General features: G+C 31.6%; 2 protein-coding genes across 2 annotated transcripts; one reads left to right on the plus strand and one right to left on the minus strand.

The window, feature by feature from the left end:
* Positions 1–969: 969 nt before the first annotated feature.
* On the plus strand, positions 970–5,192 carry LOC102584006 (growth-regulating factor 3-like). The gene is made up of 4 exons (XM_006339252.2): positions 970–1,360; positions 1,587–1,796; positions 2,495–2,822; positions 4,586–5,192. Exons 1-4 carry the CDS (start codon positions 1,135–1,137, stop codon positions 4,995–4,997), a joined length of 1,176 nt encoding a protein of 391 aa, XP_006339314.1. The 5' UTR covers positions 970–1,134; the 3' UTR covers positions 4,998–5,192.
* Positions 5,193–8,080: 2,888 nt separating this feature from the next.
* On the minus strand, positions 8,081–14,285 carry LOC102599640 (serine/threonine-protein kinase KIPK). The gene is made up of 3 exons (XM_006339060.2): positions 14,169–14,285; positions 10,330–12,698; positions 8,081–9,142 (listed from the first exon to the last, which is right to left on the minus strand). The coding sequence occupies exons 2-3, from the start codon at positions 12,510–12,512 to the stop codon at positions 8,308–8,310; spliced, it is 3,018 nt and encodes a 1,005-aa protein (XP_006339122.1). The 5' UTR covers positions 12,513–12,698; positions 14,169–14,285; the 3' UTR covers positions 8,081–8,307.
* Positions 14,286–25,966: the final 11,681 nt, after the last annotated feature.

The raw sequence follows: 25,966 nt of genomic DNA on the forward strand, positions 1-25,966 counted from the left end.
TTTTTTGATTTTTTTTTTTTTTTTTTTTTTTTTTTATCTCAAGTGCTTACTAACCTTTACCTAAAAGCTTCTTTTATTACTTTTTCTCAAGTGCTTACTGCCTGCCTACTTACTGATCACTTCTTTAGCTTTACTGGCCACCACAAACAAGATTTATTCATCTCATTCATTTAAAGGGTGGTTTAGCGATAGTTGGTTTGAGTTACGCATATATTAATTATATATAAATTTTTAAATTGTTAATAGAATATTGTATATGTTATACGAAAATTAATATATAAATAACTTGTGAGTTTTCAGCTTCTAAATGACCCCTAAGTATCATTCAATATAAATATTAGAGTACTTCCTCTGTTTAGAAAAAACATGAACTAGTTTGACTGACTTGTATCAAAATGTCCTAGATTGAAGTTATACCGAATGCATCAAAATGTTGTTTGATTTTTATAACTTAAAGCATGTCACGTGAAAAACTGAAATTTTAAATATTATTAAAAAAAAAAGATCAATCTTTTTATAACAAGATAAAACAAAAACAGGTCATTTATTTTTTAAATGCAAAAAGTATCTCAAATATGTTTTTACAAAAGTATAACTATTTTTTAAATTTAACCTCATAAATTTGAAATAAAATACTTAAAATCTATGACCAACCCCTTACAAGGACTCAAAGGAATTTCTTTTACCATTTGTTTTATAACTTTTCATTTGGTGATTGATATTCACATTAGAATCCGATTAAATTTGAATTTACTCGGAAAATCTCATATTTAGAAGATAAAATATTCTCTAACAAAATTATTCATACCTGAAATGACTCAAACTCAAAGGCCTATGATTAAACACGAAGAAATATTTACCACTGAACCACAAACTTCCGCAGTTCCATTTGGTTGTAGTTATTACCTTGTTGGTGGTAAAATAAAGGGATGATAAGCGCACACAGAAGACTTAACTTTGCAGGTTTCCCCGCACTCGACACTGCAAAAAAGATACATATAAAAAAAGGTCCACTCAACTCTCTGCAAAAAAAAAAATTAACTTTTTTCCAAACTTAACTTTCTCTTCAGAAATAAATTTCCCTTCACATTAATATTCTCTTCTTCTTAGTATCAAATCATCCTTAATCTAAACATGGACTTCAATCTGAAGCAATGGAGTAATCCAGCTGAAGAAAGGAGCTTTGAGTCAGAAAATCAAGAATCACCAACAAAGTTTCCAAGACTTCTTCTTGACTTCCACTCTGTTTCTTCTGATTCTGCTTCTGCTGCTGCTCTTCCATTGTTTGTATCTGAACCAACAACAACTTGTGCCAAATTAATGTCAGATTCAACAACCACTGTCACCACCAAATTTCCAAGTAAGATAAACACAGATTTAGACACCCTTTTCAAAGTTGTTGCATTTATTGCTTTAAAGTTAGAATTTTGAGTTGTTGTACATGTTAAAGATTCAATTTTTATTTTTTTTGGTTTTCTTGATTTTAGATTTAGACACCCTTTTCAATGTTGTTACTTTTCTTGCTTTAAAGTTTAGATTTTGAGTTGTTGTACATGTTAAAGATTGTCTTTTTATTTGATTTTTAGGGATTGGGAGTGGTGGTGGTTACTTCAGCTTGGCTCAATGGCAAGAACTTGAACTACAGAGTTTGATTTTTAGGCATTTTGTAGCTGGTGCCCCTGTTCCTTCTGAACTACTTCATCTTGTTAAGAAAAGTATTATTGCTTCTTCTCCTCTTCCTCCTTCATATTACTTTGCTCATCCATTTCAACAGTATCCTCATTATCAACAAGCTTGTAAGTTATTTTCATTTTTTGTATCAAGTTTTTAGTTTTTGTTGTGTAAAGTTGGAATCTTTTTTTGTAGCTCTTCATTTTTTATGTATGTGTATTGTTGACTCTTTTTTGAATAGCTTCACTTTTTGAGCCAATGGTTAATAGGAAACAACATCTCTACCCTACTGTGAAGTTGGAATCTTTTTTTTTTTTTTTTTGCTATTCATTTTTGCTGTATGTATAGAGGGTAAGGTTATAAGGTCTGGATATGTGTTGTTGTTGTTGTTGCATGTGTTGACTCTTTTTTTAATAACTCTATTGTTTGAGCTGACGGTCTATTAGAAATAATGTCGTAAGGTCTAAGGACGTCTTATCCTTCAAAACCCCACTTGTGGAGTTACACTAGGTATATGTGGTTGTTGTTGTATATGTTGACTCTTTTGTTCCTTTCTTGATCTTAGAGCAAAGGAAAATGAAATATTGAATCATAAAGTTGTGTTCTTGATCTTAGACTATCGAAAAATGTATTGTTTTTGGAGTATTTTTGTAAAATCTGAGCAACATAGTTTTATACAGCCCAAACTTGGAATAGTCCCCCCAATGAGTTGAAGATACCAAATAACTACACAAAAATTGTTAGTGTCTATAAGTTAAATCATTTCGTTTATAATTTCTACTTGACCTCGAAGATTAAGAATGTTATGTGAATGTTTTTGAAGTGATGCAGTCAGGGTACTGGGGTAGAGCCGCCATGGATCCAGAACCAGGAAGGTGTAGGAGGACTGATGGCAAGAAATGGAGGTGCTCAAGGGATGTAGTGGCTGGCCAGAAATACTGCGAGCGCCACGTTCATCGTGGCCGCAGCCGTTCAAGAAAGCCTGTGGAAATTCCCACACCTGCCAACAATGGCAGTAAAAACAACAACAATACTGTTTCTCATCATCAAGCCTTTGGAAAAATGGTTGGACATGCTGGTGCTGGTGCTCCTCAGTTTTCTCTATCTGGGCATTCACCTTCCACTAATGCACCTTTTCATCTCAATCAAAGGTATATATATTTTTATTTTAATAGATTTTCAAATGCTGGATCTTGTATGTTTTGTGCTTTAATAGTTTACAGTACTGCAATATGTGAAATAAAAGATAGTTATTTCGTTGCACCCAAGAGTGTCGCCTAGTCGCCTATAGAGTGAGTTGAGAATGATGAGGTCTTAGGGCATCAATAACCTATGTTTCTCAGATTCTTTAAAAATGTCGACTGGTGCATGTTGAATATTCTAAAAGGAGTGCATTTTTTTAGAGGATACAATACGTGTGTGTGATCATTTTCGAAGAGTTCGAGCAATATAGGCAAAAAAAACTAGTTTTTTTTTCTTCATATGTCTAAGTCGTAGTGAATAGTGTTATATATCCCGTAATTGTGCTTATGCTAATGAGAGGTAGTAGGTACCATCAAATTAGTCGAGGTGAGTGAAGCTGGTCCAGACACTATAATTCAAAAGCAAAAAAGATAACTACTTCCTCCATAAAAAGTAGAATTATTAACTTGGTTAATAAGACAGATTGCCTATCCTACTATGGTGTTTCATTATATATGCATTTTAGGCCTTTTCATTTTTGTTCTTTTTTTTTTGGGGGGGAGAAGAAAAGTCCTATCTTGGTATAGCATTATCTTGGAGTGTCTGTTCTCACTTTATTCAATCTAGTGAATATGCACTCTATATTTTGTAGTGAAATCATTATTCTTTCTATAAATATTTCTAAGTACTATATATAACTCATTTACTCAAAAGCAAAGTGTTACTTTGTACAGATACAACTTTTTTTCACTGTTTTTATGCAAAAGAGATTGACAAGAAGTTCAATTAATACATTAAAGCATTGAACTTTCACTTTTTTTTTTCTTGAAGGGACCAACAAATATTCTCTTTTTTCCACTACCTCCTCCAAAGAGACATCTTTATATATAACTGTAAAATTGATACTTGTCTCCCAATAGGGAGAAATTTTAAATTAAAACCTTGATCAAAGTGAGTTCCATTTTCTTTAAATTCCTTTTATTATCTTTCTTTTTCTCTTTTTGCCTTGTAGTTGAGCATGGTCCACTTATTAGATTTTTCTTGGATCTTTAGAATCTATTGAAGATATTCGTGGCCCACTTTCATTTTCTTTCTAGGAACCTTATCTTTGTTTTTTTTTGGGGGTTTGCTCTGGCAGGGATCCCACTTTCTGAGATCTTAACAGTTTCGTGAACGGCTATTAACCTAAATAGCCGTTCACGAAAGTATATTATATGTATATAACCATGTTTAATCTATGTATATCGATAAAACATTATATAATGAATCCGGCTAGCTATTTGTGTTTTGAAAATCACCCACCTACTTATAGTTATTTGTAGTTATCATTGGTGTGTATATTAAATGTATAAGAAGTACTCCTCCATTTCGTGTTATGTGAAGGTGTTGTTACTATTTGGAGAGTTGAATAGTTTATTCTTTGACTATAATTTTCTTTTAAGTCATTTTTTGATATTTCAAGCTGTTAGCTATTCAAGAAACTATATCCGAACTTATAATCATAGTTAAGTGTTTTGATATGTACTCTGAATCCCTTCACATAAATTGAGATAGACGGATTACAATGTAAATATGGAATATCATGTTGACTAAATTTTACATATGTTTAAAAGAAGTTAATTTCTATTATGTGGTTTGTTGTTTTGTGTATGTACTATATGTTTTGTACAGCTTTTTCTTCAATTCGTCCCCTGCTTGATTTGAGTTGGGCTGTCATGATGTTGATTTGTAGGCCAATTAAGGGTCCACCACAAGAAGTACTCCAAAAAGATGTATCTATTGGTGACGGTAAATCATCTAGTGGCCAAATCCTACGCCATTTCTTTGATGATTGGCCTAGACAACAACAACTTCAAGAAGGTGACAATGCTGCCACCAGCCTGTCTATTTCGATGCCCGGTGGAGGGGGTAACACCTCGTCCGACTTTTCGTTGAAGCTTTCAACTGGGAATGACTATGATTTGGGGACTCAAGTAAGTAATGTTGAACAGTCTACATGGGGGACGAGTCACCACCAAGTGGCCTCGATGGGTGGGCCACTTGCCGAGGCCTTAAGGTCATCGATGACTAACTCGTCCCCTACTAGCGTGTTGCATGAATTGGCACGAGGTAGCACGTCCGAGGCCAGCTATATTAGCACTTGATTTTTTCAAGTGCTCTTGTTTGATTTTTCATGGAAAAAAATGTTTTTTTTTGGACTTTATCGTTTTTTTTTTCTTGGTTGTGTTGTTGTTCATTGTTCTTTTGTGGTATTGATGTCCCTAACTATCACCTGTACAAATTTGCATGGGATGTGTGGTGTGTTTATTATTGGTTTGAGTTGATACCAAAGTTGTGCATTTTGGTGAACTTTAGTGTTATTTTGATCGATCGGTTAAATATGTAACTTGTGCTATAATAATTAGGTCCACTTCAACCTGCCATTGAATTAATTGACAACCCTACCTCTACTTTTACCTTTAAGGCTTCAATTTAATATTCATTTTTCCCACCTTGAGGATAGAGGCGGAATTAAGATTTTAACTTATAAGTTTAATCTTTATAATTTGGGTAGTACGGTGTGGGTAAGGGCAACACAAGGGCAAATATTTCTGATTTTTTTCAGCGAACAGTGTACCTTTAAAAAAAATATTACCACACAGAGATTCACTTTTCTATGAAACTGCTTTGTTTGTTTTGAATCGTGAAATTATTTTGTTTCTGTAATTAATTTATTTTTTTAAGGGAAGAAAATGGTTCGGAAGCCATTGTAACTAAAATATTTATGGGTTAATACACATGAAAAATTAAAAAAATCGTTGAATTATGGTAAAATAGCTTGTAAATGTCCAATATGTGTAAAAATAGTGAGACTTCACGTACTACTTTCCTAACTCCTTGCGGAGGGTTTCCGTAAAAGTTTTGCAGAAAATTCGTTCGGAAGCCATATCATCAAAATATTCATGGGCTACATGTGAAAAATTAAAAAAACCCGTCTAATTCTTGTAAAATGACTCCTAAATGTCTAAAATATGTGTAAAAATGATGACGCTTCACGTATTGCTCCCACAACTCCCCATAGAGAATTTCATAAAGGTTTTGCAGAAAAATTGTCTGGAAGCCATATCACAAAAATATTCATGGGTTCAAACACACGAGAAACTGAGAAAATGACCTAATTCCTATAAAAATGGCTACTAAATGTCCAAAATATGTACAAAAAATGGTGAAACTTTGTGTACTCCTCCTCTAACTTTCTATGGAGGATCTGTAAAGGTTTTGTAGAAAAATCGTCCAAAAGTCATATTATCAAAGTAATAATAATGGGTTAACACACACGAAAAACTGAGAAAATCGCTTAATTCCTTTAAAATGGCTCCTAAATATCTAAAATATGTGCAAAAAATGGTGAGGTTTCACTTACTGTTCCCCCAACACCCTACTGAGGGTTATTGCAAAGGTTTTGCAGAAAAATTGTTCTGAAGTCATATCACCAAAATATTCATTGGCAAACACACGAAAAACCGAAAAAATCACCTAATTCTATTAAAATGGATCCTAAATGGCCTATGTGAAAAAGTGGTGAGGCTTCAAGTACTACTCCCTACAAAGGGTTAAATGTTTGCAAAAACATTTGTTTTGAAGTTATATCATCAAAATATTCATGGGTTAACACACAAAAAAAATTGAGAAAATCGTCTAATTTTTGTAAAATGACCCCTAAATGTCCAAAATATGTGTAAAAATGGTGATGCTTCACGTATTGCTCTCCCAACTCCCTACCGGGAGTTCCATAAATGTTCTACAAAAAAATTGTCCGGAAGTTATATCACTAAAATATTTATGGACTAACATACACGAAAATTGAGAAAATAGCCTAATTTATGTAAAATGGGTCCTAAATGTCTAAAATATGTGCAAAAATGGTAAGGCTACACGTATTGCTCCCCCAACTCCCTTCGTAGGGTTCCATAAAGATTTTGAAAAAAAATTGTCTGGAAATCATATCACCAAAATATTATAGGCTAACACACACGAAAATTGAGAAAATTGCCTAAGTCATGTAAAATGGCTCCTTATTCTTAAAATATGTGCAACAAATGGTGAGGTTACACGTATTGCTCCCCCAACTCTCTACAAAGGATTTCGTAAAGGTTTTTGCAAAAAAATCATTCGAAAGTCATATCACCAAATATTCATGGGCTAACATACACGAAAACTGAGAAAATTGTCTAAAAGCTGTAAAATAGCTCCTAAATGCCCAAAATATGCGCAAAAAATGGTGAGACTTCACATACTACTCCCCCGACTCCCCGACCCCTACGAAGTAAAGGTTTTGCAAAAAAAATTAACAAAAATCATATTATCAAAATATTCACGGGTAACACACACAAAAACTTAAAAAAAAAAAACGTAATTCCAATAAAAATGACTTTTTAATCAATGACATATTGGATTTTCACAAGGAAAGTTCAATGTCTACTATAGCCATTAACCACCATAATGACATGATATAATTTTTGGATAAAAGTGTTCATATGCAGCCTCTATTAATATTAATTGTATGCCAAATAAACAAAAAACATCTTGCAACGTTTTTTCTTCCATGTTAATTTGGTGTTAAAAGAAAGAGATAGTTTTAAATATATACAAATAAATTAATTAGTTTACAATAAATATAGTCATGTTTTTACTAACATAGAAAATAGTTCGAAGTCATAGAAAATATACACAGAGTATTCAATTCCGACCAACTTAAAAATCAAAATCACCTCTAAACCATCCCAAATATTAAATATGAAATCCTCTCAATATTTCGAATCTTTTGATATATAATTCCCTTAAAATGATTCACACGTTGAATTCTAAAGAAAAAAAGGAGAAGAATTGAAGACGACACGGAAGAGTAAGAAAGGCTGTGTCGGCCATTTTGGTAAATAATATGGCTGAATAATCACTTTTTTCTAATTTATTTAAGTTGTGTTAAATAGATGATAAAGTTTATTTGGCTAACATTCTGCATAATTATTATCCCTAAAAGAAACGCATCTTCGATTTAACTCAAACTCAATCCTAAAGCTAGCTCAAGAAGAGACCACCCATCCCAGACTTATGTAACTCCACTAATATGTTAAGTTGCGCGAACTCTTTGACTTTCAATGCCATATCCGTGTCGAATTCTCCAAAAATACACTATTTTTGGAGAATCTGACGCTCACCCAACATAGCTAATATGTATACCTGCCAGTCAAAACAATCAACTACCATTCCATAGCAGGACTTAATGCATTTATTGCTCAGCCTCCTAGTTGTGGCTCTTAAATTTTTTCCCAAGTACATCAGCTAAGCAAAATCCAAATATAATATGGCATAATCAAAGTATAACTACAGCATTCACCATGCTTTTCACTGAGCAAAATTTTTTGGCCTTGCTTTTCATTAATAATTTAGACATGAGAGTATCAACAAGTTTTGCTAGAATAGCTCAAATTCCAGATGCTCCCCTGTTGAACCACACTCCAAAAACTTTTTGCTCTTTTCCTCAAGTGCTACTTTTGTTACTCCAGGTACTTGAGGTGGAACGGCGCAGCGTATCAATGCCCAATTCAGGCCATCAAAGAAAGGGTGTCTCTTAATCTCAGCAGCACCTGTTTCTGTTCCCAATCGATTCTCGGGCTCCTTTACTAACAGCGTTCTGATGAGATCCCTTGCTTGGAAACTAACAATCTGGCTGTCGGGAAATCTGAGGTTCTGCAGGACGACGTTGGCCAAAGTTTCTTCATTTCCAGCACCTTTAAAGGGTGTCTTACCATATAGAAGCTCATAAAGGAAAACGCCTAGTGTCCACCAGTCAACAGCACTCCCATGGCCCTCACCTTTGATGATCTCAGGGGCCAAGTATTCATGTGTACCAACAAACGAGTTGGACCGAGCTTCCGTTGGCTCTACCACAAGCTGAGGCAATGATCTATTAAGAGATGCAGCAGCTTCAGCTTTTAGCTTTCTTGCTCTAGCAGTGCCAGGTAAAACTCTGGGGCTAAAGCAAGAAACTTGACATGATGGTCCGGCACAAAATGGATCAATGCAGTTGGATCCTGCGCATGGACCAGAGATCCGCGGGGCTTCTACTCCCAATGAGGATGACTGCAGAAGAGTGGGATTAACAGAACATCTGAGTGAGAGGTCAAAATCAGTAAGCATGATGTGACCATCTTCCCGAACCAGAATGTTTTCTGGTTTCAAATCACGGTATACAACTCCTAGCATATGCAAATACTCCAGAGCAAGGAGGACCTCAGCAACATAAAACCTGCAATTACAATGAGTTAAGAGAGGTTTCACAGACTACCGAATACACGGATGTGGAAGCTAAAAGATTAATAACATGATGTATAATACATCTAAATTTGAATATTGTGGATACAAAACACACTTGCTAGCTTCCATTAAAACATGGCTGGAATTGATTTCCACATTCTCAGCCTGGTCTATGATTAAATATAATAGATAAATATTCACGACGCTGAACAGAGTTACTACCGTCCATAAAAACTCGGCTGAAACTATGATGTACATTCAGCCAAGTTAGGAAAAGCACAACCACTAGGTCATGATAATAAATTGCAAGGAAGTGGAGAGAGGGAGCCATCTACAGTAAGGTCTTTCATGATATTGATGTACCAACAGGTCAACAGATATATTTACATGGCATTTAACGAGTAGCATATGTTAAACAGAGAAGATAATAGGTATCTCAAATAATAGAGAACCTAAAGTCAGTAAAACATGTCTAATATAACTAACTAGTGAGAGAAATCTTGGGTCACTAGAAGAACAAAAATTATACACTAAGCTAGTTGTCTTGTTATAATGGAAGAAATATTTTATGCTGAAGGTGACAGAGCTAGGTCAACTTTTCTTAGTGTTTAAAAACACAGCTATCAAAGCAAGCCAAAATCTTTAATCTTTCCAACAGTGTACAAAGATACAGCCATTAAAGAAAGCAAGCCAACATTTTAAAACACCAGCCCAATCAAATAAGTTCCACTCAGCCTTTAAAACTTAAAAGCAACAGTTTCGACACAAGTGCATTTTTATCGATTTTCATTTTTCTTTGGAAGGAGGGGTTTGATTGGTGACGAAAGAGGATACACCTAATCAGAAAATGCACGCATATTAAAAGAATTTGTCTTATTGCGTAGCTATAATATATAGATAGGTTAAAACACAGACTCCTATGATCATGCATTACCTAGCCATTATTTGTTCAAGTCAGTAAAGTTACGAGAAAATCTTAGTTAAGCTCTATAATAAACCGAGCCAAAAATGTTTCACGTATATTTGCAGGTCAAAAGAAAGACAAGTCTTTTTTATGCTTATGGTGAACTTATATCATTTTCAAAGAAAGCTTCATTATTTACAAGTATTTCCCAGCAAACATCATCTGCCAACATTATTAATGTTGAGTAAGATCTACTGCATTGAAAAACATCATACCTTGCTGCCGGCTCGGAAAAATATCGACCTGGCTGCTTCTGACGGAGGACATGTAAATCACCACCTGAACAGAACTCCATAACTAAACATGATAAATTATCTGAAGTGAACTGTGCATAGAGTGTTGGCAGAAAAGGATGATCCAGGATCCGCAGAATCTCTCTTTCAGTTTGGGCCCTCGGCAACTTTTTCCTTCTTGCCAGATATTCGTTATCCATAACTTTTATTGCAAACAAACAGTTGGTTTCTAGCAGCTCAGCAAGATACACCGTGCCAATGTCTCCGCAACCAAGCTTCTTCAATAAATTGAAGTGACTTAATCCTAAGAATCCATAGTGTTTTCTCACCTGATTGATAGCCTCCCACCTGCCATCTTTGGACATGTGTGGTCTATTCCCCGAAAAAGAGCCGCTTAGGTTGCTCTCTTCACTGATGGTTGTGCTAGTACTATAATCACCAATACTACTCTTTGAGCTCTGAGAAAATTCGCCTTGCTCCCTAGATTTTGATGTCTTGTTGAATTTCAAGACAGGGGGACCACTATTGTTATAACCATTAGCAGCACAGCTAGTGCTATTTTCACTAGCTCCAATGGTCATACATCCAGAGGTTTGCTTTGCAGGTTCCTCACTAGATTCCTTCCCCGTACCCTCGAGAGTGCACTGACATCTCTGGCAGATAAGTTGACTAGGAGATTCTGTTGGACCATTTATTTCATAGCATAGATTAAAAGTGCCAGCTGCTAGTGCTACCTCCTCTTTCAATTTCTTCTTGAGAAGATATTTGTTTTTGACTGGAGGCTTAATGGAACGACTGGTGCTTTTTCTCGATTTTGACTCCTTGTTGCCTTTTACTACATTCGACGAAGGCACTGTCTGCGATCTGCCTTTCCGTCTCAGCTTTAGAGCTGCTTTATTTGCTACCCTAAATGATGTAACCACATTTCTCTTCTGATTATCTGGCGATCTTTTTGGTCCAAACACCAATACGACATTACTAGACTCACATGAAGATGAGGAAGGAACTGCAGTTTGGGTTTTTTCCTTAGTTGATGCAGTTCCCAGTGGTTTGATCCCATGATGGTTTGATGCTTGTGCATTCTTAGTTTCCTGGAGGCTTGAAGTTGTAAACTGTAGAGCCTGTGCAGCTACCAACCTAGGAGACGAAATGGCACCTTTGTGTGGAGACTTCATGTGCTCTTGGTAATCAGGTATCATGTTGAAAAAACCAGAAATGCTTTCGGCGCCTCCTGTCCTCTCATTTTGCGCTACAACTGATTCTGCTTGCTTAGTTACTGGTTTATCACCAATTCGAGGTGAAGAGAGAGCACTTTGGCTGGTTGATCTCATGTTGGCTTCTGGAGGCTGTAGAAAATCTTTTTTACGGTTGCCTGGTACATTTTCTGCTGACAATATTCTCTCAGATTGCCTGGATATGGACTCTGTACTCTTAATACTCGGTTTACTAGCATATCGTGGAGAAGAAAGCGCACTTTGACCTGGTGACTTTAACCTGGATTCTTGGATGTGCTGAGGCGCAGAGCTGGACATGCTCTCTGATGGCGCTACTCTCCCATTTTGACTCATGTTGAATGGCTTAATGGAAAATCGTGGAGAAGAGCGGGGACTATGGTTTGCTGACTTAACATACCGTTCATGGGGGTTATGAGACAGCTTGTGGAGACCTCCTGAAATGCTTTCATCTTGTAATAGTCTTTCTGATCGAAGAAAACCAGATTCACTAGGACCTGCAAATCGGGAGGAACATGTAATTCTTCCAGGTTCTGAACCACTAGGAGAGCCAGGTGGCTTTGATAATCGCCTCATTGCAGCCATTTCAGCTGCCTGAGATATGCATAGACCCCGAAATGCCTGCTTTAGAGAAACTGGATCAGAAAACCCTGTTACCGGAGAGTTCGATCCACCACCCCTCATTGGCCTTTTTGAGGCATCTCTTCTTACATGATCTGTCAAATCCAGACTCTTTGATGTTCTTACATTGATTGATTCGAAAAGCTGATTGATGTCATCTCCTAAGTATTTACCGGCTCCTTTTCTAGCCAAAGGAGGCTTCTGCTGCTTTCTGTCCGGTTCGAGTACTTGATTAAACCTTCTCGAATGCTGGAACAATTCAGCCTCATCCTTCGACTCAACAATTTCACAATTACCACGAAACGAACCCATCACAATGGGCCTTGGCAGTAAGTAGACTAATCAGCAAGCACTTCAAAGGTTAATGGCTGACTCATAAAAGCCAAACACCTCGCTGACTATGCCTGAAACAGCATAGCATACATCACACTGAACCAAAAATTCCTGAGTTCTATCGAGTCCAGTCTGATTCAGTCATTTTGAAATCAATACTTGCCCCTGAAATGATTAATTAGAATTCCATATCAGGAAACCAAGCAACACCTGCTATCTTCCTAATAATCAGACTCATACATATCCTAAACCACAATAAATAAATTTATAGAAGAGGCAAATACAACCTCTTTGACTACCAACAACACAACAATAAAGAGATGAACGAACAAGCATTTCATGAAACAGAACCACAAGGCCTCAGGTTCCAATCTCAGTAAGACAAAAAGCACTAGGTGATTTCTTCCCATTTGTCCTAGCCTTGGTAGATAGAGTTACCTAGTGCATGTTGAGGGTATGAGGTGACAAGTATCTCGTGGAATTAGTCGAGGTGCACGCAAGCTATCCCGGACGCCACAGATATAAAAATAATAATTCATGAACAAGAGAATGCAATTGAAAATCTCAAAAACTCAAGTTAGGTGAAATTTTCCAATAAATTTTGTAAAGGAACATAATGTAATGACCTCAATAAAGCATTCACAATAGTTTGAGATCCAACATTGTATGAACAATAAAAGTAAATCTTTTGATGCCATGATATTTGTTTAAACAATGTAATGGATATTGTAAAGTACATATATTGCTTGATTTTTTAGTTGTCATGCTTTCTTCACTACTGTTTTTCCTTTCCATTACTACTTTCCTTCACTTGAGTTGACAGTTTTTCGGAAACAACTTCTCTACCTCCACGAGTTAGGGGTAAGGTCTGCTTACACTCTACACCTCCCCAAACCTCACTTTGTGAGATTTCACCGAATATACTGTTGTTGTATATATTGCTTGATTTCCTATAAGAAGTATCCCATAAAATCACACAACCCTAAATGAGGTATATAAATCCACCCATTTTATTACCAAGCATCAACTTCTTGAACTTCATACCTTAAGTCAAACTCAACTATGGAGATACACTTAGTTCAAACATAGATCCATTTCAATTAAAACAACCCCATTACTCATAAACATCAAGATTCCAACTTCAAAGGAAAAACAAGAGATTTGAAGTGAGATATTTCAAATTTCTCCATTTCAATAAAAACAACCCCACTACTGAAAAATAACAAAGATTACAACTTCAAAGGAAAAACAAGAGATTTGAAGTGAGATTTTTCAAATTTCTCCATTTCAACTAAAACAGCCCCATTACACAAAAACATCAAAGATTACAACTTTAAAGGAAAAACAAGAGATTTGAAGTGGTATTTCCCAAATTCCTCCATCATTTCTCCCAACTTCCTAAAAAGTTGCAATTTTTAGTATAAACACAAAAAAAAACCTTTAAAAAAACAAACAAAAAACTCATTAAACTATAAACAACAAGAATAAGAGATTGACTAACTTAAAAGTCATTGCAATGAAGTTAAGAAAAACCCCATTAAGATTCAACACATAGTGACCATCAATAATGAGCAAAACTTCACAGCAAAACACAACAGCAAATCAAGAAAATGTATAAAAGAAAAGCCTATTTACCTTAAAAAAAAATGATGAAAACAGAGATCTAAAGCTCTGTATTTTCACAAACTATACTCTGAACAAATGCTTGAGAGAGAGAGAAAGAGTTTTTTCATTTTTTTTCTCATTTCTCTGTATATTTTTTGTAACATCAATGGTTCTTTCTTGGATTGTATAGAGGGCATGTGGGCTTCCACTCCATAAGAGTGAAATGGGTCCCACACTATATATTTTTCTAATTTAGAATTTCCTTATAAAGTGATTTTTCAAAATATAATTTTATAGCAAGAATAATAAAACACAATATTTTTATGTAGTATAAAAATTATGAAAGTTGTAGAAAAATACAACTACTAATGTTATAAAACAAATTTAGAAAAGTTAAGATAGACAAGGTAAATTAGGATAGCAAATATATAATTTTGGAAGGATTATGCTACTAAAAATATATATAGTATAACTTTTTTATCAAGGATTCGCCCCTGATTGCATATCAAGAAAAAAAAATCAAGAATAGCAAGACTTTGCTTAATCAAGAAACTTAGCAACAGTTTGATTCAAAATGTAGCATTTGTAGCTGAATAGATTATGTATGCATATGTAATGATAGTGAAATGCATTATTTATGCGCTTAATAAGTATATAATATCTCTAACTAATTATATTTGCGTGAGTCATAAGTGTATCTAATTAAGGGACTAAATTTATTGTGTCACATCATTTTTCCTTAAATAATTAACCTTTTTTTTTATTGAAATTTAATTTATAAAATTGATATTTTTCTCATGCAATGTTGGGCTGGGGACAATGCACGTCTTTACAACGTGCTTAACCTGTAACATCTTGCCTAAAAAATTAATAACTACAAATCTTACTTGCTTTGGATTCTTCAATTGCTTTCTTTAACTTTTTTTAAGTTAATTATTTATGTTAAGTTCAATGTACTTTTTATGTTTATTTTGTTAACTAAAAATTAAGTCTTTTCTCAATCATTATCTATTAAGAAGTTTCATACAATTTTATTTTCTTGATTTCATATCATTGTTAAATTTGACTTTGCATTAGGACGTTTCATATCTGGATAGAACACTATTTAACTCGAGATCTCTTGTTAAAAATAAAGATTTTTTATGAGGTAAAAAAATTCATACTTTTTAATGTTTTGATATTTTTATCAAACTTAATTTTTATAGGTTTAATAATGTATATTAGGTTCATGTTTTGAGTTTAATCTACTTTTAAAAAAAAGAATGTCATTTTTTTATTTAGTAACTATTTTATTCAAATATCTTACTTAATATGTTTAAATTCATAAGGCTCGAATGATATTTTGATAAACTAAGTAACTCTTTAGTTTAAATTTGTAAATTTCGAAATTTATTTTTACTTTTTAAAAATTTCATATACACGGAGAAAGAAACCACCAAAGTATATATTAAAACTTACTAAAAATTTTATTTTTATTAGTTTCTTGCCTGACAATTACTTCTTTTCACAAGTAACAATTTTTTTAGTTTTTTAATTCAAAGAATTAATCAACTTTACTTTTGATGGGAAATATGATACTTTCACTTAAATAAGTGCAGAATAGACAATACTTTTACTCAGAGACCTAACAATTATTGGACTGAGAAAAAGCAATTATTGAGCATTTCAAAATATTACAATTATACTGTAGATTGAGACTACCCTTCACATCTTTGATTATTTTTTTCTTCCCTGAATTTGAGAATCCAAAAAAAAAATAGAAAATAGAAAAAGTATAAGCTCAATAATAGAGAATAAATGGAGCTAGTAAACAATTCAATTATGAAAATGTACAAGAGCTTAAGCCTTTTTATTATATATGTTTTTTTTTTAGGGAATTGATATTGTTAAAATTAAATTTCATTCTATTAGTATAAAATTTAGAAAATGGACGTAACATATCCTCGAGATGAAGGTAGGGAGGTCGAGGATTAGAATAATTAAGAGGTTAGCAGGTAGTCGAGTATTGTCGCACTATATGTGGACTGGGTAAGGGGCTAGCCTCCTCCTTCTTCCCGCTCTTCTCACTATTGGTAACATTATTTAGTAATTGCGTATTTTCTTTATCTTCTTATGTATATTACTATCTGTTATTTCATTTGCTTTTTATCTGGTTGTTATATTTTTCTTCTAATCATGCTTTGATAACATTTCATGACTTGAGCCGAGTCTATCCCATAAAGACAAAGGCAAAATTTACGTATATGTCTTATTTTTCTCAGATCTCGCATATGAAATAATACCGAATATTTCATTGTTAGTAGTAGTAACATATCCTAGAGATATATTATTTTGGAGGATTAATTCGATTAAGATTAGTTTCTTGTTGAAATACTAGTTTTTTTACTAAAAAGAAGTAGATTGAGTAATAATCACGTAGAATGTATAAAAAGGAAGAGTGCAAATCAATTGATAGCTACCTAAAATAACAACAATAATGATGATGAATGCTTTTGATTAATTAAGTTAATTAAAAAGATTAGGTGCTTAAGCTAGCACTGAAAAAATTAACTCTAAAAGTTGATAGATTGGAGCAATAGCATGGCAATATCATCTATCAGGAGCAACATGATCGTTTTAATACTAATTAACATTGTTCTTTGATTAATTCTGATTCGCATTGAATAGATTCAGTAAGGAAGGGAGTTGTAGAGTGCGGTCTTTACGAAAATAACATACCTCATCGCACAAGTACTGATATGCGTGGTGTAAAATGTTGTAATAAATTTTATAATATATAACTGAATTTTTAGAAAAATTCAGAATATCAACGAATAAACGACTTACGATATAATGTCTTTTTTCCTCTTTTCTTTAACTCGAATCTCCACATTTATAAATAAATAAATAAATAAATAAATAAATAAATAAATAAATAAATAAATAAATAAATAAATAAATAAATAAATAAATAAATAAATAAATAAATAAATAAATAAATAAATAAATAAATAAATAAATAAATAAATAAATAAATAAGAGATTTTAATATGTCACAATCACTTGACCTGAATTTAATTTCATATTAGGCCTTCTTTGACATTTATCTATCATTTTTTGAGACATGGAAAATGACCAAAACTTCACAATTACTTTAATTCAATAGGAAAAAAAAAGACAACAATTTAAGAATGAAAGCTCAACTATGAACAAACTCTTTTCGACATTTTAATTTGTTTTAGTTGTGTAGGGAATTATGCATACATGAATACATAGGACATTAAAAATATCAAAAAATAGACAGACAAAAGGAGTAAAGGTGCACTTATAATGACAGCTATATATGATTATTTGAAGAAATACTTACCAAATCAATAATATTATTGCCTGCTTGACCAAATTTCTGAACGATATATATATACTTGTTAAAAAATTGAGGTGTTTGATTAAATTTTCAAGAAACAAATAGTGAGTTTTAAATAGTAATAGAAGATATTTGTCTCTCTTTTTTTTGTTATGTTTGATTTTTTTTAATTTTTTTTTTTTTTACTAAATACTTATTTTTGAGTCTAACTATTTAGGATTCAAATCTTAAAATCTCAATTTTGATGTAAGATACTTCTTATCAAAGACATATTTCATTTACAAGGTTCGAACTGAGCAACCGAAACTTTTGATGTGATATATAAATGTCATTCAATGGACAATTATTTGACAAATAAGTTTTGGTATATTTGTGAAATTTGAAACTTTTAGTCTCACAGGATTGTCGGCAAAATGGGCCTAAAAAGAGGAAAAAACATTCCGTTACACAATTCATATTGTACAATTATTTTATTTTTTATTCTATTTATACCTTATTTTATGCAATTAAATGCAACAAACTGAAACTGGATTTCTTTAGTCATAAAATTTTCCAAATTTGTACTCCTATAATTTGCAAAATTACTATCATCATTTGTAAAGTAGTTGTTTGGTTCGAAAGTGATCTTGGCGTCATGCGTAAATTTATAATTGTAAATCATAGACATGATAAATCAGATAACAAAAACTTATGGTAATGCTTTGATTTTCCTTCAAGAGAAAAATAAATTTCAAATAAAAAAAAAAAAAATCAGGCAAAATTCTGGGATCGTTTGGTGTGAGAGATAAGAATATATAGTTCTGGGATAAAAAAATAGTCCTGGGATAAAAATTTGGTGTCTTGTTTGGTTGACATGTTTGGGATAACTTATCCCACCATTTATACCATAATGATGGGATAAGTTATCTCATATACAGGGTGAGATAAGTTATCTCAAGATAACTAACCCCAGGATAATTAATCCTCGGATAACCAGTTCTCAACCAAACGACCCCTAACGGTAGTAATATCACAAACTAAAAAACCTGGAAATTATTATAGTTTTATAATAAAGTTAAACTTCACTGATATATTGAACATTTAATCAAATGTTTCGAATTCGAATCCTAAATTTTATTTTGTTTTTTGGTACATAGCACTTTTTTTTGGCACAACGCGACTGAGTTTTCAAATCAAATTGTATGAATTATTAGTCTACGAGTCAATAATTTTAAAGGATTCAAATTTAAATGGCATAAACTTCAAATTCTAGCGTCGTCTCTGATTACTCACGTCTAATCCATTATTGAACAGTTTTTAGGGACCTCTGGGATTCTGCTTGAGAAGGACATATACATTTATACATACCCTACTACTTTCAATTTACTGGTGCAGTGGGACTTTCCAATTTCATAATTATTTCAAACATTAAAAGAAAATATCTAACTTTAGAAAGAAAAAAACATAATTTAGAGTATTCTTTGTAAAGAGTCTGGTTGAATCGACTTATTTTAGATATTTTTAAATAGTTTTATATTGTTTGAATAAGTCATAAGTTAACAAGTTCATCAAAATATACCCATATAGACAATAAATATATAAGCTTCATATAAATTCACGTAGAAATTCATATATGTTAAATGTTAATTTTTTACTCCCATTCATATATGTTAAATGTTATCATTTGTATACGGACAACAACAATAATAACAACAACATATCTCGTGTAATTCCTCAAATAAAGTCGGAAAAAGATAGGATATTTACCTATTTTATCTTTACTTTTGTGTAATACAGAAGCTGTTTCCGATAGCATTTTTACAAGAGGCGAAATTTAATAATTCATTTTGCTATTTTTTTTTTGTTGGTACCTCATTGTCCAGGAGTATCATAATATAAAAATATATGGGGAAAAAATCCCATACAAGTAATTTTAATGTAGTAAATGTGTGGTTCATAAAATTTAAATGAGTTTAATTTGACATAAATAAATATGAAAGGGACCATGTGGGAAGTAGCAGCTGAGGTGTCTGTCAGATTTCAGATACAATTTATTTTTGGACTATTATTAGGCATTGAAAGTGACCTTTAGATGTGTATTCCCATAGACTCTCAAAAATCCAGAAGAATTAATAAATATTCAAACAAAAAATTATACAATATGATATTGATGTGCCATAATTCTGCAATACCATTTTTAAAAAAAATATTATTCATTTTGTCAACTAGTAAGTTAATAATATTCTAATTTAAGATCTATGAACATATATAGGCATGAATAAAACAAATAGAAAAAAATAACATTTATAGTCTATTCTCCATAATAATATGTCTATGTTGTTACATTAGTGACTAAAGGATAATTTCTAGTTAGAAATGTATCTTCAAGGATATGAATGAGTTAAATTTTTATGGAAAAGATAAAATTAAATTTTTTTCACTCGTTTCGATAAGAATATATACAGATGATTCAAATTTTCAAAGAAGGATAAAATTAATTATTTTTTTCGTGAAATATTTTAACAAATTTGTACCTTTTCCTAAGCATGTGGAATTATGGACCAAAGGTAAGTTTTAAAATTTAAATTGTCTTCCTACTACCAATAATGTTGTTGCCTCCTCCATATATATAATTCCTAACATACAAAAATCATGGGTTTTCTCATATACATAGCAAAATCAATAACATCTTTTTATGATTTTGGTTTACTAAAATATCTTCTTTTCTATATCCAATTGGAGTCTACATTTGCTCCCTCACCTCTAAGTTTTGTTTCCATTTTTTGGGCATGTGTTAAAGTATGGGGAAGAACATGGCACTCAGGTTACACTTAAAAAAAAGAAAGATTGTTTAGCAGTAATTAATTAACGACAATAACTTAATTATCGCTAAATATATATTTTTAGCGGCAATTAGCACTCTTTGTAAATGTTCCCAGAGCTCATAGCGATATTGGATCCAATGACAATTAACTAATGTCAATAAATTAAAGACTTAGCACTCTTTATTAATGTGTGTACCATTAAAAATACATTTCATAGAGTAAATTACATGTTATATCAAGTTATATTGTAGTGTCAGTGTAAAAAATCCTTATATTATCAGTAGGAGATGAACTACAACATTAAGTACAGATTCAGACAATTCAATATATTTTATTCAGATTTTGTATTTGTATTAAAAAATTCATCATAAATATTTAATTTGAGCCAAATAATAAGCAAAATTATGTGAAAATACTATCTGTAGGCAATAAAGGTTAATTCCTTGTGACAAAAATAACAGCTTTCATCAAAACAAAAAGATATTGCAGGAGTAAATTCCCCTTTTAAGTCCAGTGACTACATATATACCTCTTTATAAAAAAAAGATAGGGGAACTTTTTGAGCCACTAGTTCAATAATAAGGACAATTTTAAAGAGTTGAAAAAATAAAGGTAGACACCAATAAACCATAAGAAAAGCTTATCCCCTATAACATTTTTCCCCTTATTTTGAGGCTATAACAAGAAAAAGAATTACAATGAGTAAACAAAAATGAAAAAATAAAAAAGAAGAGAAGAAGTTGAAACCCCTAAAAGAAAAGAAACAACAATAAAACAACGGAAAAGGCTCAAAAATACCCTTAAACTATCGGAAATAGCTCAGATTTACCCTTAAACTATATTCCAGCTCAAAACTACCCTTCCCGTCAAAGTATTGGGTCACACTTACCCTTCTAGTTAACAGAAGTATGTTTAGTGTCACGTGGACGCTACATGGAACCATATGGACGCCACATAAGCGCCAAACATTTCCCACTTCCACGTAGACTAATAAGATCCCTAATATCTAATTTTCCCCTCAATACGATTTCACCCATTTCCCCTCATTTTCGCGGCTAGGGTAAGAAACGATTTCACAGATTTCTTCATATCGCGACTGGGTTTTGAAGTTGATTTCGCGGCTGGGTTTCAAAGTGGATCTTCGCGGTTGTAGGTTAGTAAATCTTTGTTCTTATTTTATCGCGAAATCAACTTCGAAACCTAGCCACGAAATGAAGAAATTTGTGAAATCATTTCTTACCCTAGCCGCGAAATGAGGGGAAAGGGGTGGGGTGAAATCGTTTCTAAGGGAAATGGAGAAATTATGGGAAAATTAGGGGAAATTGGTGAAATCGTATCTTAAGAGAAATGAGGGGAAAATTAGATATTAGGGATCTTATTAGTCTACGTAAAAGTGGGGAATGTTTGGCGCTTATGTGGCATCCATGTAGCACTTAACATACTTCTGTTAACTAGAAGGGTAAGTGTGACCCAATACTTTGACGGGAAGGGTAGTTTTAAACCAAAATATAGTTTAAGGATAAATCTGAGCTATTTCCAATAGTTTAGAGGTATTTTTGAGTCTTTTTCGATAAAACAAATATATTCATTCGTGGAGTCTAAAAGGGAAGTGTGTAGCAGAGTAGCAGATCGTGTTTCTATCTTGAAAAAAATAAAGAAATTATTTCTGATAAACCCTTGATGACCAAAAAGAAAGAAAAACGAACAGCAATAAAATTATTAGAAAAATCTTTTTGGCCAGAAAATTTGGCCAAAATGATATTTTATCTATGTTATTTTATCTTTTAAAATATTTTTACCCTTTTAACTAAAAAATGGAAAAAAGGTGAGTTTATTTTAAAATTAAATTTTTTTATAGTTTTTTAATTTTTTGACCAAATTCTGGCCAAAATTTCTGGCCATTTAGCACTTCCAAAAACTATTTGCCAAAAATAATACTTAATTGTGGATTAGAAAATTAATAAGATGGTGTTTCTTTTACTTTTACTTTTAGGAGTAATATTTTCCTCATAATTTGTGATCCCAAGGGAAGTCGCGGCGCGGTGGCTCAAATTTTAATGGATTAAAAATCAAGGTCAAATGTACATAGTTTCAAAATTCAAAATTACAAAAGCTCTACAAATATATATTTATATTGAATTTATGGGGATATGATCCATAAAAATATAAGAATTACCCACTAGCTTGGCTGTTTTCGATTTCATATTATCTAGGTGGAGTAACTTTAAATTATTTTTATCATTAAAAGTTGTAGTAGAATGATGCATACTCGACTTTCATTCTTAATCAAAATTTTTTGTAGGGATTGCTTTACCTTACAAAATAAGACTTGTCGTCATGAATTCAATAGTGAGACTTCAAAGCGAGTAATGTATTGATTTAGAATAAAAAAACACTAAGTTATTTTTTTTATATAAAAAAAGTAATTTTATAAAAGGCAATGAAAAAAAAGTAATTATCTTGAACATGATATAACAAAGATGGAAAAACACATTTTTTAAGAAGAAAAAAAACACAAGTGTTCCCCGTTTCAATTTTTTTGAACTATATTTTTTTAGTCATTTTTACTAAAAACTAATTTTATAAAAACCAAAGAAAAAAAAGTAATTATCTTGAACATGATATAACGAAGTTGGAAAAAAACATTTTTTTACAAAAAAGAACATAAATATTCCTTCGTTTCAATTTGTTTGAACTACCTTTTTTTAGTCTATTTTAAAAAAATATTTTTTTCTCTTTTTAATTTCAACTTCCCACATGATATGTATAAAAACATAAGATTAACGGACATTTTGATACATTGAGCATATTTTTAATTTAAGAGCACAAGATTCAAAAGTCTTATGTTATACACCAAGTACACATGTAATTCTGCTCTAGCAGAAGTGCACGCGCTATTCAGCTTTGGAAAAACTCCCTGAGGTCCAGAAAGAGATGAAGTTTATTTTCTTAAACTCCGTATCAAATCAAAATAGGACAAACAAATCGAAACAATTGAAGCATTTTAATTTATTACAAAGGTTGTTGCAAGTTGACCAAATATTTGGGGTGAAAAATGGAAAAAGTCATGGTTTGTGGTCCTAAATGTATCAATTGTCAAAAAGAAAAAGTATAACAACTATCACTTTCGTGTTAATTTCGCTAAGAAAGGGATAGTTTGTTTGTTCCCCTATATTTAATAATATTGTTGTTGGTCCCCCCTTAAGAAATATAAAATTCAAAAAAATACTTATAAGTTTAGTAACATACCCAAAATGATTTATTTTACCATTAAAATAAATAATCGACAGCTAATTAGAGGAGAAGGAAATGATTTGTAAATAATAATAATATTTTGATTCTGTAGGTTAGATACTTTGAGTTAAAAAATCTCAATATAATCAAATGAAAGATCTAACTAATTAAAGACTAAAAATATTTTTAAAATAACGTTTGTAGTATTTGATTTTTGGATAGTTTATTATAAACTTGGATTGTGTAATAATGTGTAATGATTAGCAGATTAATATGAAATTTTAAAAAATTAGGATAGGGAAAGGGAATTCGAACTCTTGCCGATAAGATGAAGTTCAGATAGTTAATCAATGAATTATTAAGATCTCACGAGATTTGCGTCTATACATTAAAGAATCTTTGTAATATATTTGGTCTAGAATTAAGAAAACAAACAAGATTAGGGATAAACTTGATTAGTACTTATCACATAAAAAATATTTGTGGGCCATGGAAAGTAGTTAGAAATTGGTTTTGATATGCTTATTTGGTAAGTTTGATTCCCATAAATATATATTCTATGAAAATGGATTATTATAATTTTAACAATATGCTGTTTAAAGTTTAAATCAGATGATTACGTGTATTACAATTCTTGTTTGTGATTCTTTTCTTTGATCAATCATTAAAATTATTGGATAATAGCATTTCTAGTCCCTCAAATAGTAATTATTATTTTTTAGTCAGTATGATATTTGATTAAATATATTTAATCTTCAGTTAATTAAATGTATTTTTGGGTCCCTTTATATTTAATATATTTTTAATATTATATTATTATTAAATATGAAGTAATAATTAGAAGCTTAACATAACACATGGATAATGCAGGTAAAATTATTGATATCAAAGGTAAATTTATGAATATTCAAAAGTGGATCAAAAGTGTATATTACAATTAATCGAAACTCAAATGTACTTGAGTAAATTTCTCATGGACTAAAATATGAATTTTCAATAATTGATTGACCAACATTAGTGCCATTCACACTTAAAATTATTAAATTGTTATTTCTAAATAATTTGCTTTTTTTCACTTTATTCTAGCATAATATCTACTTTCTCATTCAAAATGTTTGAAAATTCTGAAATCTATTTTGTCCCTTCTCATTCTAAAAGAATATAACTATTTCAGGAACAGTTACTAATGCCCCACTTTTATTTTAACTTTTGAAAACACTTAATATTTCATGAGTCTCAAAATAATTATGGTGTTTTTCATTTACATATTTTTTTATAAGAAAATAATAAAGTAAATGTAATGTTTAATCATTTTATGTTATTTATGTCTTAAAATATAATTTGTATTTATTGAATATTTGCTCTATTTATGTGTCATAATTAAAGTATTTGTAGTCTTAAAAAACAATTACTACTAAGGATAAAAAGGAGAAAAAAAAGTAATGCTACTTTGTAATTCTAAAATGACAAGTAATCCATACGTCCATCTTTATTTGTTCAACATTGACTTGGCATACCCCTTCAAGAATAATAAATAAAATGATAATTTTACTATATCACCCTTGAATAATAATAAATTCAATACTTTTGAGAAATGACTATAGTTTATTATAAATTAAATCAGTAACTTAGGGGTTGTTTGGTTGAAAACAAGTTATTTCGAGATTAATTATCTCAAGATAAGTTATCCCACATACATATGAGATAACTTATCCACCACGGTAAAAGTGGTGGGATGAATAATTCAAGAGCCAACTGATACCTCCAACCAAATACATAATAAAATAATTTTGCATTTTATTTTTAAGATAATTATACCTTATACCTCACACCAAACGACTCATAACAAGTGATAAATTATTCCTTGATTTTCTAATTTGTTCAAGTAAAAGTGAACATCTATTTATAGTAAAATAAACAAATAAAGATGGACGAAGAAAATATTTGAGAATAAAAACGAAAAATATTTTGAGACTAGAGTATAGAATTGGATAAAGGGGAAAAAGATCAAGTTTAATATAGTATATTAATATGTTTCAACTATTTTCTAGGGACAATAAAGCACATTTATAAATAGTGGGTTAAAATTAAAAGCCTCTACAATATTGAATTAAGACAATTTAATGTTTAGAATTTGGTACTTTTTAAGTTAGGTAATTTCTGTTTTCACTTTGCTAGGCAATCTGTCAAAAAAGGCTCAAAGAAAAAAATAAAGTTTAGCCAGTGGTCCATTTTTGCTAGAGAATTTAATGTTTTTGTCTTGTGTTGTGACTTATGAGAACATTTAAAGTAAATGTAGGTAGTGAAAAGTGATATATAATACTGATAGGGACTGACTGGAAAATAAAATACAGAAGAATGTGTCCACAAATACCTACCTACTCAACATAAAGTTGTCATCACCTTTCTCTACATCTTTTTCTTTTTGATATTCATGTTGTCCAACC

Source organism: Solanum tuberosum, unplaced genomic scaffold (genome assembly GCF_000226075.1).
Source record: "Solanum tuberosum cultivar DM 1-3 516 R44 unplaced genomic scaffold, SolTub_3.0 scf00008, whole genome shotgun sequence".
NCBI classification, from domain to species: domain Eukaryota; kingdom Viridiplantae; phylum Streptophyta; class Magnoliopsida; order Solanales; family Solanaceae; genus Solanum; species Solanum tuberosum.

Bases quoted from the DNA above. Each gene is read 5' to 3' on its own strand.
- LOC102584006 (XM_006339252.2), top strand. From the start codon at position 1,135: ATGGACTTCAATCTGAAGCAATGGAGTAATCCAGCTGAAGAAAGGAGC. The intron at 1,797-2,494 runs GTAAGTTATTTT...ATGTTTTTGAAG, and splicing joins TCCTCATTATCAACAAGCTT to TGATGCAGTCAGGGTACTGG. The intron at 2,823-4,585 runs GTATATATATTT...GTTGATTTGTAG, and splicing joins CCTTTTCATCTCAATCAAAG to GCCAATTAAGGGTCCACCAC.
- LOC102599640 (XM_006339060.2), bottom strand. From the start codon at position 12,512: ATGGGTTCGTTTCGTGGTAATTGTGAAATTGTTGAGTCGAAGGATGAG. The intron at 9,143-10,329 runs GTATGATGTTTT...TTGTAATTGCAG, and splicing joins TTTTCCGAGCCGGCAGCAAG to GTTTTATGTTGCTGAGGTCC.